This window comes from Dryas octopetala, chromosome 7 (genome assembly GCF_963921425.1).
Source record: "Dryas octopetala chromosome 7, drDryOcto1.1, whole genome shotgun sequence".
In the NCBI taxonomy this organism is placed as follows: domain Eukaryota; kingdom Viridiplantae; phylum Streptophyta; class Magnoliopsida; order Rosales; family Rosaceae; genus Dryas; species Dryas octopetala.
This window is the reverse complement of record NC_141372.1, coordinates 15,865,738-15,882,637: the sequence shown is the minus strand read 5'-3', so window position 1 is coordinate 15,882,637 and position 16,900 is coordinate 15,865,738. Positions and strand designations below refer to the sequence as shown.

General features: G+C 34.1%; 2 protein-coding genes and 1 pseudogene across 4 annotated transcripts; all 3 read right to left on the bottom strand.

The window, feature by feature from the left end:
* Window positions 1-211: 211 nt before the first annotated feature.
* On the bottom strand, window positions 212-1,100 carry LOC147280068 (uncharacterized; annotated as a pseudogene).
* A 739-nt stretch (window positions 1,101-1,839) lies between these two features.
* On the bottom strand, window positions 1,840-6,955 carry LOC147280067 (putative plastid-lipid-associated protein 4, chloroplastic). Of its 2 annotated transcripts, XM_086250691.1 has the most exons (6): window positions 6,576-6,950; window positions 6,279-6,392; window positions 5,820-5,918; window positions 4,369-4,443; window positions 2,710-2,777; window positions 1,840-2,250 (listed from the first exon to the last, which is right to left on the bottom strand). In XM_086250691.1, exons 1-6 carry the CDS (start codon window positions 6,903-6,905, stop codon window positions 2,178-2,180), a joined length of 759 nt encoding a protein of 252 aa, XP_086106817.1. In that variant the 5' UTR covers window positions 6,906-6,950; the 3' UTR covers window positions 1,840-2,177. The 2 variants fall into 2 exon arrangements, with proteins under 2 accessions (XP_086106817.1, XP_086106818.1); XM_086250692.1 differs by lacking the exon at window positions 5,820-5,918 and having other exon boundaries at window positions 6,576-6,955.
* Window positions 6,956-7,932: 977 nt separating this feature from the next.
* Window positions 7,933-14,601, bottom strand: LOC147280066 (putative plastid-lipid-associated protein 4, chloroplastic). Of its 2 annotated transcripts, XM_086251348.1 has the most exons (6): window positions 14,267-14,601; window positions 13,199-13,312; window positions 11,606-11,701; window positions 11,119-11,193; window positions 9,477-9,544; window positions 7,933-8,331 (listed from the first exon to the last, which is right to left on the bottom strand). In XM_086251348.1, exons 1-6 carry the CDS (start codon window positions 14,582-14,584, stop codon window positions 8,259-8,261), a joined length of 744 nt encoding a protein of 247 aa, XP_086107474.1. In that variant the 5' UTR covers window positions 14,585-14,601; the 3' UTR covers window positions 7,933-8,258. The 2 variants fall into 2 exon arrangements, with proteins under 2 accessions (XP_086107474.1, XP_086107476.1); XM_086251350.1 differs by lacking the exon at window positions 13,199-13,312.
* Between the last annotated feature and the right edge of the window lie 2,299 nt (window positions 14,602-16,900).

The window sequence follows — 16,900 nt, the reverse complement described above, 5'->3', positions numbered from 1 at the left end:
CCTGATTTTTATAAACTTTTAAAAAGTCTATAAAAGTCTTCATTGAATACCCCCTAACTTTTGAATTTAACAAAAGTATCTAAAAGTCATTAGAAGTCTGGATTGAGTACAACCCCCCTAATATGGTTGATTCACTAAACTGTAACATATATGCATAGTAGTCAGCACATGATAGTAGTTTTTGTCCTTGATTATCACAAATATTACCATCTCATCTATATGTTTCGTAAGGTAGTAATAATGGATATTGTAAAAGGGTCATAGAACCAGCCGAGTCTTGGACGGGTATAAGTTCGTTGCTAATTGAGTCAACGACAATTTGTAGACCATGTTGATTAGCAACATTGTCTCCTCATACTATAATAATAGCAACCTGAGATGCAGATGTCAACCTATATTGACGCTGATCAGGAGGTTGGTCTTTTATGATGAGCCTACAACTTTGCAAATCTCTTCTTTGTTCAAGGCTGCGAAATGTATGAACAAATGGATTGTGCACATTCAAGATTCGTTGTATCATTTCAACCACACTCCTATCTAAAACCCCACTTTCAGATAGTCGATTTTCAATCTCATGCGTTATATCGTATATATAAGTCTGCAGAAATTGTGGTCTACTCCTTTCAATTGGTAAAAAACTGCAATTTTTATGATATATAGCACCTTGAGCACGAAATGTATAAATTCCACGTCCTCCAATATTTGTTGTATCATCAACATGTACTCCCATTGAAGTGAAATGCGAAAACATGATTGTAGGCTCGTATATTTTGCTTGAAGAGTCTGCCCTCAGTTGTTTGTTGAGAAAAAAAATCAACCATTTCCGGTGGAGATTGAAATGGAGACATGACAATTTTTCTCTTCAAGCAATACATATGGAACGTCTAGGTGGAATAATAGCGCAAAACACTTTGAACATGTGGTTGGTGTGAGTAGTTGGAAAGTTGGACACCCATATTCTCATGATAATCTCAGGCACAATTATAGTTTCTTCTAATCCTTCGTCTCTGTTGGACCCGTTGCAGTGTTTTGTTGTGTTGCCTCTCTTGACCATCTGTTGTATCATCACGTACTTGTACATTTAAAGCATCAATATTCATATTTCATGAGAAATAGGTAATCGTTCTTATTTATGAATTAGACATAAATAGGTGGTGAGCGGATCTCAAATTAGTCTCACCAGACATTTGTGATCCATGTGAACGTGCCAACTATCTTATGTGTGTTAAATGCATTCTAAAAGCTCCTCACCATGGTTTAAGGGAGTAGGAGTGAAATTAGTCCTATCAAACACATGCGACCTATGTGACCGTGCCAACTGCCTTATGTGTTATAAATGCATTCTAGTAGACTCCTTACCAGGATTATTGCTTTTGAATGGAACTCTTGAACTCACACCTTCATGCTCTACTTGTTCTATTCCTTCAATTCAATTCGTATAGTTCATTTTTCTGTCATTTTTCTTTATAAAAGCTTAGGAGATTGGTCAATCGTAACCTTAGTTATGAAACTTGTATCCAATAACAGTCAACTTGGTATGCAGCTTCTAATAGTGATCGAGACTTATTATCAAATTAGTTGAACCTATACTAAAAAAATTAGGGTTGATATGGCTTGGGGCTTGATTGTGTATATTAGGCATAAATTAATTTTTATTACCCAAACATCAATCTGTTTGCAAAAGGCGATATTGTTTGTGACCAGAAAAGTGACTAATCATTATACTAATTGTTATCTACTAATTATTAATTGTTATGGGAGTAATGTTTGTGTACCTTAATTCATTGTTATCAACTAATGATTGCTCTTTATTAGAGTACATTATTACAACATTAACAATTAAATTTAAAGCTAATTTGAATAATAAAGACTCTTGAAAATATTATAGTTGTATAGAGATAGTTGAAACTATTAATATAGATGAAGCCATCAATGAGTAAAAGTTCTTCAATGGGGCAGGCGCAATGCGATCCCGGCCCTCTCGCTAAAGTGAGATGGGATCACTCATGCTTTTGCCCCACCCACGAAAAAACTTGTCGGATAATATATAATTTCTGGAGGACCAAAAAAAAAAAGAACAGTATAATGGCCTAATGGGAAACTAAATGAGATTTCCATGTATATTCAAAAACTCATTTCTTGGGCTCCATTATCATTTTTTTTTTCCTACAGCTACATCATAGAGGGACTCTATAAGATGAATCGATCATTTTCAATATGAATAAGTTGCCTTTATCACCTCTTGATATTCTGTAAAAAAGAAAAATAATTAAATTCAATACATGCACAACAATGAGGGAAAGGATACCATTAAAAGCACAAACTCAATGGTTACTATGCACGTTAAAAATAGGTAGTGCAGGCAAACCATGCATCACAGAAATGCTTGCTTCTTTTCGTAGTGTATGGCAGAGAATGTTTTAAAGAAATTTGAGAGGTCATGTTAAGAATTTTTACCTATATCTTTTTTTTTTTTAGTGTATGCATTTCAGTCGCATTCAATAAGTATTCTATTTATTTTAGTAATATTCAGAAAAATACAATATTTGGATAAGATATTAATAAAAAAATTCCTTTTCTAGATGAAAAACAATGGCGCAAACACATGTAAGCTTAGAGGTGGCCATGGCCCCAAGCCACCATGTAGCTAGATTGAAACTCTTATTAAAATATTAAATGGTTAGTTTTCATTTCGAACAATTTACTCACCGTAACTCCTCATCCAAGTAAGTGATTTCCAATTGGCCACGGCCACTTCCAGGATTTTTTATAGGTATCTGCAAAGCATAACATAATCTTGGTGAGAGAAGACATATAGAATCTGTTTTTTCTGCAACATGTGATGCCTCTCTGTCATTAATCTTAGGTATACTGCTGTCTTCGCAGGTCATCTTCATGTCCCTAAGATACTTGAGTTGTAAGCACCGAGGATGTATGTAGAAGAGCACATTAACATGACAGTCATTAATGTACTACCACATGCCCCTAAATTGTATCTTGCTCAGTACATTGTCCAAGTACATTTCCATAAATGGAGTAGAACTTCTTAGATCATGTTATGGAAAGAAAAGAGTCTGGTTCTGACTTCTGAATAGGTTAAATGGGTTTATAGGTTAACCTAACTAACAATTCAACCCAAACCGTTTCATAAATGGGTTACGCGTGCTGCGTTAAGTGTTTTATAAACATGTCATGTTACCCGGACCCTATAATCTGTCAAAATTTCATAAACAAGGTTATTAATTGCTTGCCTTTCTGATCCCTCCAACTTTCCATTGAATTGGGACTTTGGGTTTAGAAGGAATCTGACTGAGGTTGAAGTGGAGGAACTATCTTCATTGCTGCTGTTATTAACAAAATTTGGTCACATACTTTCTTCTAGGGTTGAATCAAGGAACGGAGCTAAGAGTTCTCGATCAGGGGAGTTTTTATAGTTACTCTTATTGTTGTTTCTGACTGACAACTCAGAGGGGTCTTCGTTTTCCCTCCTATGGTTTATTTGGAAAGTAAATTTTTCTCCCAAGGTTAAGATTTTTACTTGGCTAGTGGCAGATACTAAGGTAACACTTGCTACATGGTTCAGAAAAGGAGACTAATGGTTGCCTATATCCGCAATGGTGTATAATGTACGTGCAAGAAAGAGTGGGACATTGCTGATCATCTTTTTTCACATTGTCTTTGTGGCTTTGCGTCTTTGGCTGCAATTGTTTAAGGAGATGAAAACAAGTTGGGTAAGTCCAAGGAAATGAGAAGGTCAAAGTTATGTGGGGGTGCATGGTTATTGCTGTGTTTTGGCTGATCTGGTTGGAAAGAAACAAAAAGGTTTCTCAAGATATAAAGGAATTGAGGTTCAGGAGTTATGGGGCGAAGTCAAATTTTTGTCTTTCACTTTGGGCATCTGTTTCAACAGAGTTTAGAGACTTGTCTTTTTCAGTCATTTGGTTAGGTTGGGACTTGGTTTGGCTTGTTTAGTGATACATAGCTATGTCAATCATCACTAATTCGTTGTATTTCTGAAGTGTAGACATCTTTTCCACTATTTTGTAAGTTTATTGTTTAACAGCAATAAAATTCTCTTTAAAAAAAAACTATATTTCCATAATATAAAGAACAACTATTGGATGCACATAATCATGATTAAGGATGATAATGCAGCAACCTCACCATCTAATTTATGCGGTTGAAGATCTTTATTCATATGAGTAAATGTCCTTGTCAGGATCGGCACCAGCTCTCGAACCTTTGACTTGGTGTGAAATTTTAAAATCCCAAACCACCAAGCCAAAAGAGAGCCAGTCATATGAGTATATGTATTAGACTAGAAAACCAAAAAGAAATTTACATCAGTGAAAGCATGATACAACCTACCAGACTAGCAATCCTGAAGAAATCAAATTTAACTGCCACTCTTCTGGAGTTCAAAGGTACTAAATTAGCTGTAACCTGCATGTGTAAACAAAATAAACTTGATCATGAGCCTCAAAACATTGTGAAACTACAAAAGTACATAAGAGTTATATCACTAACTGCCAAGTCGGAGAAAGGAATTTATCATATGTTCATAAGAATCATAACCAATGTTCAACAATGGTGATCCTGTCTACTAAGATATGAGAAAAGCAATTGAATTCTGATTCATCAAAGAGTTTCCATTGTCACACTACAAAATTTACAAGAAAATACAGTACTGGGAAGGGGGGGGGGGGGGGGGCGCGACGAGTTTCTTACAATAACATAGTGTTCTTTTTAAGGGAACATGGTAGGAAGTCAATTTAAAATGCATATTATTTGATCATTTTTACAATTTTGGAATTCATTTATGATAGTAGTTAAGATGAGGAGGTCTTCAAAGCAGAGAAAGGTTTTCATCCCAAGGCGGAAGAAGCCGAACCAGACTAAGGCAATTCAAGCCCAGTAAATCTCAACCAAAAGCTTAACGTACAAGAAAGGGAAAGCTAGATTTCAGTTGAAATATACCTTTCTGAAGGCCAACTGAAATCAGGAAACCAAATCCTAATGGCACCAAGATTCCTCAGTGGCTATGGTAGATGTCCTCGGTAGGCCAGAACAAGGTGTGTTATGCTTACAATAAAAGTCCCTTAAACATGGTGTCAGTTGAATACGTAATCTGCCTTAAACTCCCTTGTATAACTGAAAGGAAAGAACTTTCGAAGACTACCCATTCCATATTTGCAATGGAGGTGCAAAATCAATTATTTACTTAATTTTAAGCAATCAATTCCAAAAATGTTCTCTACCATCTAAAGTGGCAAGTTGGTGTTCCTTGATGCTGCTAAAGAGCTCGGCAGATGTGCTCGGTAGACCAAAACACATAAAGGGATATTCTTCAACTTATGTAGTAAGAAATTCATGTCCCAACAAAAAGTGTTGCATCCCATACTCGGACATGTATGAATATCCGGAACAACCAACATCATGTTATGTGCCATAAATCATTTCTTTTAAGATTGTTACATCGGAAAGCTTGCATTTTTCTTGGATTGTAGAAACCCATGTCTAAATTTTCAGCCATACATTGATTTTTGAATGCCGCATATAAACATTAGGTATACTTGTTTAAGAAGTTTAACTTCACCAACATAATTTCTATACAATAATTTTTCATTTAAGTTGCGAGTAGAACACAATGAATACTAATGTACTTAAGTAAAAGTCAGCCAACTGGCCACATTCTACTCCTTAAAATGTACCGAGTAAGCAGTCATACGACTACCCAGATAAAGTTAAGAAACAAATGGAAAGGCAACATCCACATAAGCAAACATCATGAAGCAGATGTTAAGAGTAGGAAGAAGCACCTGATTAAAGAATGGCCAAGTTTCCATATTTTGTGCCTTTAGCGTATCGGCATTAATTGCCTGGTAGATCTTTCCATTTGGTCTTAAGAATTTTGGCCTCTGCCAAAGGGATATCATAGATGGTTCATTCATAAGTTAAGAACATGTGTATTTTTAAGATTTAACACACAGACTAATAAAATATATTGACGCATGAGGAGAATGAAAAATAGAAAAAAAAAAAAAAAACAAACAAACAAAGAAACCAAATTAGAAGAGAAGGAAATGCTAGAACAAAGAAATAATGCACCCCAGGAATACAAAAGGACTCACAGATAGCATGTCTTAGTATGTATCATAAGCATCTCCAGAAAGAAAACAGAAAAGCAACATGTAGAACTGAAATGCTGTAAGTACTTTTCAGAGTTCACAAATTATTAATATTGAATTAAGAAAGCAGAAATGGAAATCCCATAGTACCTGTGTTTGAAGAACTGACTGAGATGTTGTATATAGAAGTTCCCATTTTCCATTTAACAGATTAGACTTAAGAGGCTCCTTTATTTCATTAAGTGCCTCAAGCTTGCGTGCAATCTGATCAAAATAAATACATCAAATCCGAATCAATGGGTGGAGAGATTCGTGACATTATATATTGTATGGCAAAAGCATAACATTTCATATTCTCAACAAATATGTCTACTATGATAGGCAGTCACTGAAAAATCAACAAATATGTCCACCATTCAAATTTCCAAGTAGTTTTTGTTATTGTACCTCTTCTACACGCTCTTGGTCCTCCAGAGAAGCTTCGGCACCCCTATCGAGAGGAGCTATTGCCTTGTAGAGCTCTTCCTTGAGGCCCTTGATGTCTTTACCTTTTGTCAAAAGGCCTGAAAAGAAGGAAACCCTGGTCCTCCATTTCCAAGAATCAACATTAATACTATTGTCCAACAACTTGTTGTGGCTTTGTATTATGTAGGAGCTGATAGTGTTTGATTTTGTTGTGAAAATATTGAGTGAGGGATGAGAATCACAGAGAGAGAGGCTTCTGAAGGAGAATTGGCGAGTCTTCAGTAGAGTAGGAGAACTAGGAGACAGAGCCATTGATAGTACACTGCTAATGCATTTCAGCACATTCTTTTTCTTTTTTGGTAAGTTGGTTACTTGGTTGTTGGCTTTTTTCAGTTTTTTGGATAAACTGAAATTTTGTGGTCAGAAAAATGTCTCTAACAAGAAGCCTATTTGCTGTGTGTTAGAAAATTAAAACGCACGTGCTATTCCAAATATTCTAAATTATTGAGTTAACTATTTTATTTTTAAATGAAAAATACTTGGGTATTCAGAAATGAGTACCAATCTTATTCTTACAACCAATTACATGAGCTTATAATGGATCCACCACCTTCTCTCTCATAGTGGACCCAATTATGGGCTCATGTGATTGGTTGTGAGAATAATCTTGTACTCACTTATGAGTACTCAAGTATTGCTCTTTTTAAATTTAAATTTTACCCTTAAAATAAAAAATTTAAATTTTATTTATCAGGTCATTCCACATTTGTTTGTCAAAATGTTTGTGGTTATTTGGTACCTAACTATTGAACATTGGCGGAATTTTTGATAAGTAATCACCGAATAGAAATGAAAAAAGCATTTGGCAGTATTCTATCAAATATTGTCATTATATTCGACCGTAAACTGCTAAACTTCTTAGCATATTTTGATGACATGCTGCCGAATAAATCTGAGTGATTCCATAATTTTTTACAAAAACAAGTCAAATAAAAAAAATTTGTCCAAAATATATCAAGGTGATCAATTCAGTAATAGAGGGCGATCGGAATATCCTCTACCAAATTAAAATCAATGGACACCAATACACTAACCGGGAGGGACTGTCTTGCCCATTTCTTTTATCCCTTTTTTTGTTTTTTTTTTCATGGGCCTCGTGCCTCAAGCCTAAAACATGGGCCCATGCTCAATCTTCAAGCCCCGACCTCAAGCTTAGCTAAGGCTCGTACTAATTTTCAAACAAATAAAAGAACCCATTTCATTATCTTTTCCACTTTCCTACAACCAAACACCACCTAAGAGACTTCATGGATGAATTGAAATCATAAGCTCTTTGCAATGTTGACAACATGGCGAGTGATACTGCACTGCCAATATATAATACTCTTGAAAATGAAAAATACTCTCCCCATGATACAATTTCGACTCTGATCGGTTGGGAAAAGCAATATTACAACAAAATGAACCATAAAGGTAAGGTAAGGTCTTAACAATGCCTTTAGCTTGCAGAAGGAAAACTTTTGTAGCATGTACAACCTTCTCTATAGCAATTAGCACCTATACGAGAATAAATACAAGCAGAATTCATGATTCATGAACTAAAAAAAACAGAAGAAAAAACCCGATGGCCAGATAGTTACATATTCTGCATTATGATTGTATACATCAGACAGGAACTCGATAAGATGGATCAACCATTTTCAAGATGAACAAGTTTCCTTTGTCACCTCTTGAGACACTGCCAATATAAAAGAAATATGATGTTCACAAGTTGCAGTTCAATAACCGAAACAGTTGTTGTCAAATGTACATAAATTTGGAACCCTACAAGACATGGTAGCTATCTTAATAATATGGCTTTTTTACTCAAATACCACCTGAACTAGAGAGGGTGTGCTCAAATACCACCCAAACTTTTTTTTTTTTGTTAATTTACCACCTGAACTTTCACATATTGGCCAATCTACCACCTACCGTCACTTTAGTTAAATTTTCTGTTTATTTCAAGGGTATTTTTGTCAATTTATATGATAAAAGCATTTTAAATATTAAAAAAAAAATCTAAGTAAACCCCCTAAAAAAAAGGGTATTTCCATTTTCTATTTTTTAGTTTTTAAGTTTTTTTATAATTATATTTTAAAAAAAGTTTTTAAAATAATATTATTTTTTTATTGTATTCAAGGACAAAATGGGAAGTTTAGGAAATTTTTTGATGATTTAACAGAAAAATAGATGTTAGGTGGTAAATTAGCACATATTGATAATTTCAGGTGGTAAATTGGCAAGAAAAAAAGTTTGGGTGGTATGAGAGCACACCCCCTGTAGTTCAAGTGGTATTTGGGTAAAAAAGCCTAATAATATTGAAGCATCTGATGTTCATATTTGCATTTGGACATAGTAAAACCAAGGAAAGGAGAAAGAAAACATAGTAAAAAAGTTGACTTGCAGTAATCTTGTGGTTTAAGTAGTTAAAGTAAAACCCTGGGGCCAGGTTATATATTCACTTTTCCAAAAGAGACTAACCATAATTTGATGAAATTATTTTCTTAAAGAAATTATGTTTTTTTTTTTTTTTATGCTTTCTACCTCTCATGTAAATATGCAGAATCAACTTCCTTGATAAAAAATCTCAATAACATATTTCATAATACTGCTCCAAGATCACAAGTGGCTTTAATCCAACCTCCAAAATTTATCAACCTTTTCGACCATCCAAGACAGTTGGAAGGTGGGGGCAGGGGAAAATGCTTCTTTAAATATTGCATACATATTTCTTATATACTTAAAATAAAAGTATAATTTCTTTCAGCAGGCTTAACAGAGCATCCCATGTAGTAAATCTCAATTCTTCATTTAAGAAATTACAATACATTATTAACTCACCGAAATTCTTCATCCAAATATGTAATTTCCAGTTCACCACGAGCTCTACCAGGTGCCTTAATAGGTATCTGTATATCATGCATTCATGATGATATAAATAATTTATGTAAACTGAATTACAGAAATAGAAATTCAGGAACATATAATTTATCAAGGCAACTAATTTAACAATGCATCATTCTGAAAGTGCAGGATGTCAATATCTTGATAATGCTTCATAACAAGTTTGGATAATGCATGACTAGCTGATCTTTGATCTCAGTTATGGTAGCTAAGTCCATTTTTCCATCTTTAGTTGAGATAAGAGACTTAAAACCTTCAAAGAGAGAAAGGCCTCAATTAGCGCTCCAGCACAGAGCCCACATCTTAATATGTGAGTTGCATCGAGGTCTACTTTTTCATCCTCATAAGCTAATAGATATATAGGGAAATTTTCTCAAATACCAACCAAGGACACATAGCCTGCAGGCCCAGCACACATGACACAACTCAAACCCAATAACCATGTCTTTCTTCTTATCCTCTTAAACCTTCTGCTGTAGTAAGCTGATCTGGGATAGCTCTAGGATGAGTTTATTACGTGGGATTTTTGACAAAGGATTGCTTCCTGTTGGTGAGTATGAGAAATTGAGAGCAAGGAAGATTGACCTTGTGGAGTGGTCTTGAAGCTTCCAAGTCATATAGATATAAAGCTCAGAGGTGTTAAATGCTATGTGTTACGATCTTAGATTTTATGGAGCAGAACTTATACCATTCAGTGCAAAGACTTCACCAAGCAGGAGGAACATATAAGAGACAAAGGGGGCCATGGCCCCTGCAAACTTTTGAACAAATAAATAAATAAATAAATAAAAGGTAAACTCGATGACATTCGGTACACTTTCAAAAGAATTGAGGCAAATTCTGTACACTTTCAAAGATTCACACCTTAGAATAAAACTATTTAATTACAAATTAAAGTAAAGAATAGAAAATTAGCTAAAATGAGATAAGCAATAGCTTGAGAAGATGAGGCAGTAGACTTTCTAGCATATGAATATGTTTTTGCAAGCCTGAACTTTTGTCCTTCAAGCTGTGGACATAATTGTCAAAACTTAAAAAAGAGCTTTTGTTTTAATTTTTAGCCTTGCAGGCATTTTGCCTTAGTCCCTTTGGTTTCTTAGTAAAGTCTAATTTCATTTTTATTTTTTAGCAAAAGTTTGGGAGGCCACGCCCCCTAATTTCGTATTTTTCATTTTGCCTCAATTCTAATGAATGGTAGATCCTGATATACCGAAGAAGTTGATGCCCAAAAAGATGCCTAATAGCACACTCTAACCCACAAAACGTGTACCACCTCCCCCCCTATAATTTTTAAAAAGAAAATGTATGCAGAATTCCAGAAGACAACAAATAAGAAAAACTAAAGAGATGAAAGAACATTGAATTTCTATAGGTAGCTTAGCTAGTAAGACCTTTGATGACACTAAAACCCTTGGGTTCAAATCCTGCTTTTCCAAGGATTGACTGAGTTCTATCTATAGCTCAAGGACCCACCTGGCCTTTCCAAGGAACCAAAATAATATTTTATTGTATGCACACAATCAGGAACATCAGAATTTTGGCATTCAACATAATGATCAATAACATCAGGAATACTTACCAGACCCGCAATTTTGAAATAATCGAATTTAACAGCCACTTTTCTTGCATTCAAAGGTGTTAAATCGGCTGTGACCTACAGAGTATTGACACAAATTAAAATGAAAAAGTCAGAGCAATTATAGGGCAGTTCATACAGCATACTCACTGTTTCTTAAAGTGAAAAGAATTAAATTAATGATTTGAAAATCTATATGGACTTTAGTGTTTGCAAGAATAGATAACATAGTTGCACTAGTGCTTCTATCAAATTATGTTTCTTTTAAATTTAATATATTTTATCACAAATTCTCTTCGAAAGACTTTGGTTATAGTACTATACTGGTTTTGGAGTGGCAAAACAGATTCATAATATTAACAACTTTTTTAGTTAAAGCAACATAATGAGATTAAACACAATTTTGATGCCTCTTAACAACAATTATGGTCCACAAAAGATGTATAATCGAAAGTTACACAAACCAATGAGGGAATGAATTGAACATTACCTGATTGAAAGTTGGCCACGACTCCATATTCTGGGCCCTAAGTGTGTCCACATTGATTGCTTGGTAATTTACCTTTGATCTTAAAAATTTGGGTCTCTGTCATGATACTACATATCAACTGAGTGCAATTTATAGGAGCTAAATATATAATGTCAAGTTTAAATTTCTTTTCACACCTTATAAAAAAAATAAAGAGAAAATAAAGATACCATGAGAAAAGAGCAAGCAAAGTGTTTCCAGTAATACAAGAAAGTACTGAGTTCAGCAAGAGATAGAAGTGAAAGGAAAGAAAACTCACATCACACATTGCAGTGCTAACCAAAATGAACTCGATCTGTTTAATTTGGAAATTTCTTATCTATGAAAAGGAATTTTAATCTTAAAATAATATTTAGAACATATTTGAAAGAAGCAAGCGCTTAAAACTTCAATTTTGTGCAAGGAGCAAGCAACGTGGGAGAAACAAAACTCGCTTATTGAGGAATTTTTCTCAAAACTGTTTAAGGAATCCTGGTCAAGTTGTAATGAGAATGATGCTAAAGGCGAGTTTTAAATCATTGAGTGGGAAATATTTTCTTATACTCAGTATGTTTGGCAATATTAAAATATAAGCAAAGAATAAATTAATGAGGTAGGTTATAATCTAAAGGAAAGATTCATAAGAAATATTAAGTCTCCAGCCACCTCAATGCACTTTTTACAGTAAGCAATGTCAGGAGTGCTTGATATAGAGGTTCCCAAGGCTCAATAAGCAAACACAAGAAAAAGTAAACAAAAGGAAAGAATAAGTACTTAATAGGGATGAACAAATGACTCTTGAGCCTTTATACATTACCAATACGAAAATTGCAGATGATGTTTAAGGGGAAAAAGATTTTTGGGATTTAGAGATTGCGCAAGGTTTCATCACTTTTAAGTCTTATCTCATGCGAATTATTTATTTCTAACTATTAATATCCTTAGGAAAAATTAATAGCCAGGAAGTCTTTTAGAAGTCGAATGAAATTGATAAATACAATGCTTGTCAAGCATGCCAACATATGTCCTATTCATCTACCTGTTGTTGATTGGAAATTGGAGGCTGAAATGTAGAAGAAACAGTTGGTCAATTACAACAACACAGTGTGAACACCCTGAAAGTCAAATGTATTTTTATTTATTCATTTATTTATTATTATTATTATTTTTGTTATATGGGGGAGGGGGAATCAAACTGGAACCTCTCCAATATTGTGGAGAGAAATACCACTAGACCACAAGCTAGTTGGTAACTGTAAGTCAAATTTACGAAGCACATGAGCACAAATCAAATGTGGCTTTTAAGAGATGATGTTATAGTAATATAAGACAATATTTCTCAATGTGATAGCAAGGGATGTAATTCAAGAAAGCCCCTTAAGAAGTGTATGAAAGTTGTTAACTTGAATAAAATTATTCAGATTATGAGGAGTACACAAAAACCAACACAAGCAAGAACTTTAAAACAATGTCATATGTTTTGAGTCTTTTGACAGACTTCTAATGTTGGAAAGAAAAATTTATCAATAGAAGTGACTACTTCAATTAGAAAAAATAATATAAATTCTACTTTACCTCAGTTTGCAGAATAGATTTTGAAGTAGTATATATAAGCTCCCATTTTCCATTCAGTAAATCAGATTTGAGCGGTTCCTTTATTGGATTAACTGCTTCAAGTTTGCGTGCAATCTATTTAGAATAAATTCCATGAAAAGAAAATAAATAAAAAGATGCACATAGACATCAGAAATTAGTGTCACACAATCCTCTACTGAGATTAAAAAAATTGGCATATTAGACATAACCACACCCAAGGACACACCAATACAAGCTTGTGGCCATCTTAAAGGTGGTCCATTATTAAATACATATATCACACCCTCAAAATCTAATTATTAATTGCCACCTGTTTCCTACATAGATAATTCCATTTGATTACATTTAAAATGTACACAATGCATGAACTATGACACATTAAATTGGCACAGAACAACCTAAATGGTCATTATCCTAGAAACTTCCAAGGTTATGAATTTGCAAATATAAACCAATCTTCTTTTTTGTTGTGCTCAACTTTTTTCTGGTTAGAGTTCAATGTATTCTTCATCTGCAATTAAAATTTTCCAAAAATTGCTAAAATGAACATAGGATCTTACAGCAAAATCTTTAACCACTGCAGTAAATTGGAGTATAATATCGAATGCACTTTTTTTTTCTTTGTTTTTTATTTTCACTATTTTGCAGGAGAGGTGCTTTTTCTGCAACATTTTTTTCCCTTAGAAACCCCATCTTATTTAATTTTCAATCCCCAAGTTCCAGACTAATTTAGAATGCTCTATCTCCAAGCTTCAGTCACTCTGTTCTATCCAATAGGCATGGGGTTTAGGACATATCTATCTCCATGATCTTTATCAATTATTCTACTTTTCTTTCACATTCCATTCTCCTCCCATCCAATTAGACCTAAGCTCCTCTTCAGTTCCAAGAAGGAAAATAAAAACACCAAGAAACCAGATGCCAAATTGTAACAACGGCTAATTAAATTATTTAGCTTCAAATTGCATTTAAGACAAAAAGAAATAGAAAGACCCAGAAAACAAATCAAAGCTAAAGGTAAAAGAGGAATGCAAACGTCAAACCAACCTGATCAACTATTTGCTGGTCCTCTGGAGTGGCATCAGCGCCTCGATCAAGCGATGAAATGGCATCAAGAAGCTCCTCCTTCAGAGTTTTAGCGTCCTTGCCTTTGTTCAAAAATGCAGGAAAGAATGAAACTTTGGCTCTCCATTTCTCATTGGTTGAACTGCTCGAGAGTGTGTGAATAGTGTGGGTGGTCGTGGGCTTGGTTGCGAATCTAAAGGAGCTGAGTGGAGAATGAGAAGGGAGTAGTTTGGGAGTTGAAGGTGAGGAGGATTGGGTGGTTGTAAGGAGTGTGGGTGACCAAGAAGATAAGAAGGCCATGCTGCTATGCTCTCTACAATTCAACTCACTCTATGCTCAAAGCCTTAAACATTATAAAGGTTTGCAAAAGGGTAAAGCCGGAAAACTAAGATATAATTATAGCACTGGTCTTTCAACTTTTACCTCAAGTATTATTTTGGTCCGCCAACTTATTTTTTGAATTATATAGTTCACGAACTTTCAATTGTATATCATTTTAGTCTATTCCATCAATTTTATCTATATTATTTTGTTAATTTTAGTCACGTTATATTACATTAGAGAAAAAAAAAATGAGTTATCATTTTTACCTTTTAAAAGTAGCTTATATGTTTAACACATGACTAAAATTGATGAAAGTGACAGAATTGCATTTTAACTTGACCATAAACTTGTGAGTTTATTTGCTTTTGAACATAAATGGTTTAGTAGAACCCGAAAAACAAATATTGAGAACTTTGGATTGTATATTTGTGTTTGCTTTGAGGTACATTTTTTTTATTGTGACAAAAATTGGGTTTAACCTATTCACTCCCCTCTAGGTATAGTATTGTTACGTACTTGGAATTTCAAATTGCTTAATTAAACGTCAATAGCATGCTAGGTTTAGCAAGTTTTTATTGTGGATATTGAGTTGGATTTAAGCTATTATTTAAGTTTAATTAATTAGTAATTTATTTGGGAGAAATGCTAATTAATTAAGATACTTGGATAATACTTAGGTTTGATTTATTATAACCTTAATTAAATTGTAGAATTGGTTTGAATTAAAACAATTAGTCAAATGGTTTGACTTTAGGATAAAACTTGAAACTTATAAACCCTTAATGAATAAAGTTTGGTCCACTTAGGACTAGAGTCTCTTAAGGACATGTGACCCAAGAGGAAGGGTCATCACAAATTTGTGTTGAACTTAACTTGTGATTAAGTTGTCGTATGTCGAATGTAACACATATGATTTTTCAATCTTATCTTGTGTTGACATGTGTTTTTCAAATTCTTTTGTACTTAGAAGCTTAAGGTTTTTTAAAGGAAATGAAGTTTTCTTTGTCTTTTGTGTAACTAACTTGTACCATTAGAGACTTAAAGTTGAACTCTAGTATCCTTGTACACAAATTTAGAGATTATCAAGTTGAAATTTGTTTTTGAGAATTAAAATTATTGGACTTGAATTTTAATTACTTAATTTTTCTGCAATACAATTATTATTTTAAGGCTACATGAAATTAGTATTAATTACTGCGAGTCTGTAGGACTTTTCAGAAAATTATTTGTAGTTCCGAGCTATATTTAATCAATTTACGAAGTTTGGAGAAATTAGAATATAGGAAAAAGAAAAGAAGTTAAATTGGTTGCTGACTAGACTGACAACGCGACACATGGTGCGACGTCATTGGTTTGAACGCGCTGATAAGGCACTGAGCAAGCAAGCTCACGAGCGCGCGATGAGGCATGCCACACTGAATCCGCTTCTCTTGTTCTAATCTCAGCCGTCCAAGATCATTAACCCTACTCAATCTGAGTCGTTGATTTGGTGTAGGGGAACCGGTCAGCCAAGTTGGGTCAAAACGACCAGCGTTTTTGCTAAACGGGTTTGTCTCACAAACTAGCCAACCCATTGGGTTTTTTCGACCCCATTCGGTTTATACCCTCTTGTATGTGACTTTTTAGTGCAATCTGTCCTGGATTGAAAACTTACAATTCTTCCAGTCCTCTAGTGCCTATAAATAGAGACTTTTATCCTTCATTTTCACTTGCACCACCAAGTGAAGTTAGAGTTACTTACTCTTTGGTTTTTTGGAAGTCTCTCTAAAAAGAGACAAACCAAAAGGGAAGAAAATTCTCATAGTTCAAAAGTTTTTCTTTTGGAGGTAAGCCAAGGAGGAAAAGTCCCTAAGAGTGGAATCTAGCTTTAGAGGTCTACAACCGGGTAAGTATTTTAATATTTCTGCTTTATTTAATTAATTTTAGGCTTTAATTTTAGGTTTGCATGCTTATTTATTAATTAAATTAACATGCCTATCTTTATTTTGGAGATCTAATTGTTTAATTAAAGGTTATTAGCATGTTAGGATTAGCAAATTTCTAGTGTAGAGATTAAATTAGATTAATCTAAATTAATTTGTGGATTTTCTTTGACTTAAAGCAATTAGTCAAGTGGTTTGACTTTAGGATGAAACTTGAAACTTGTAAACCCTTAACTAGCTTCTAAAGAGTAGAGTTTAGTCCACCTAGGACTAGTGACTAGCGACATGTGACTAAAGGAAAGGTCATACCGTCTTTTCTTAATTGTTATCGTCCCCTAACTTAGAATTTGGTGCGTGAACGTGAAATGAC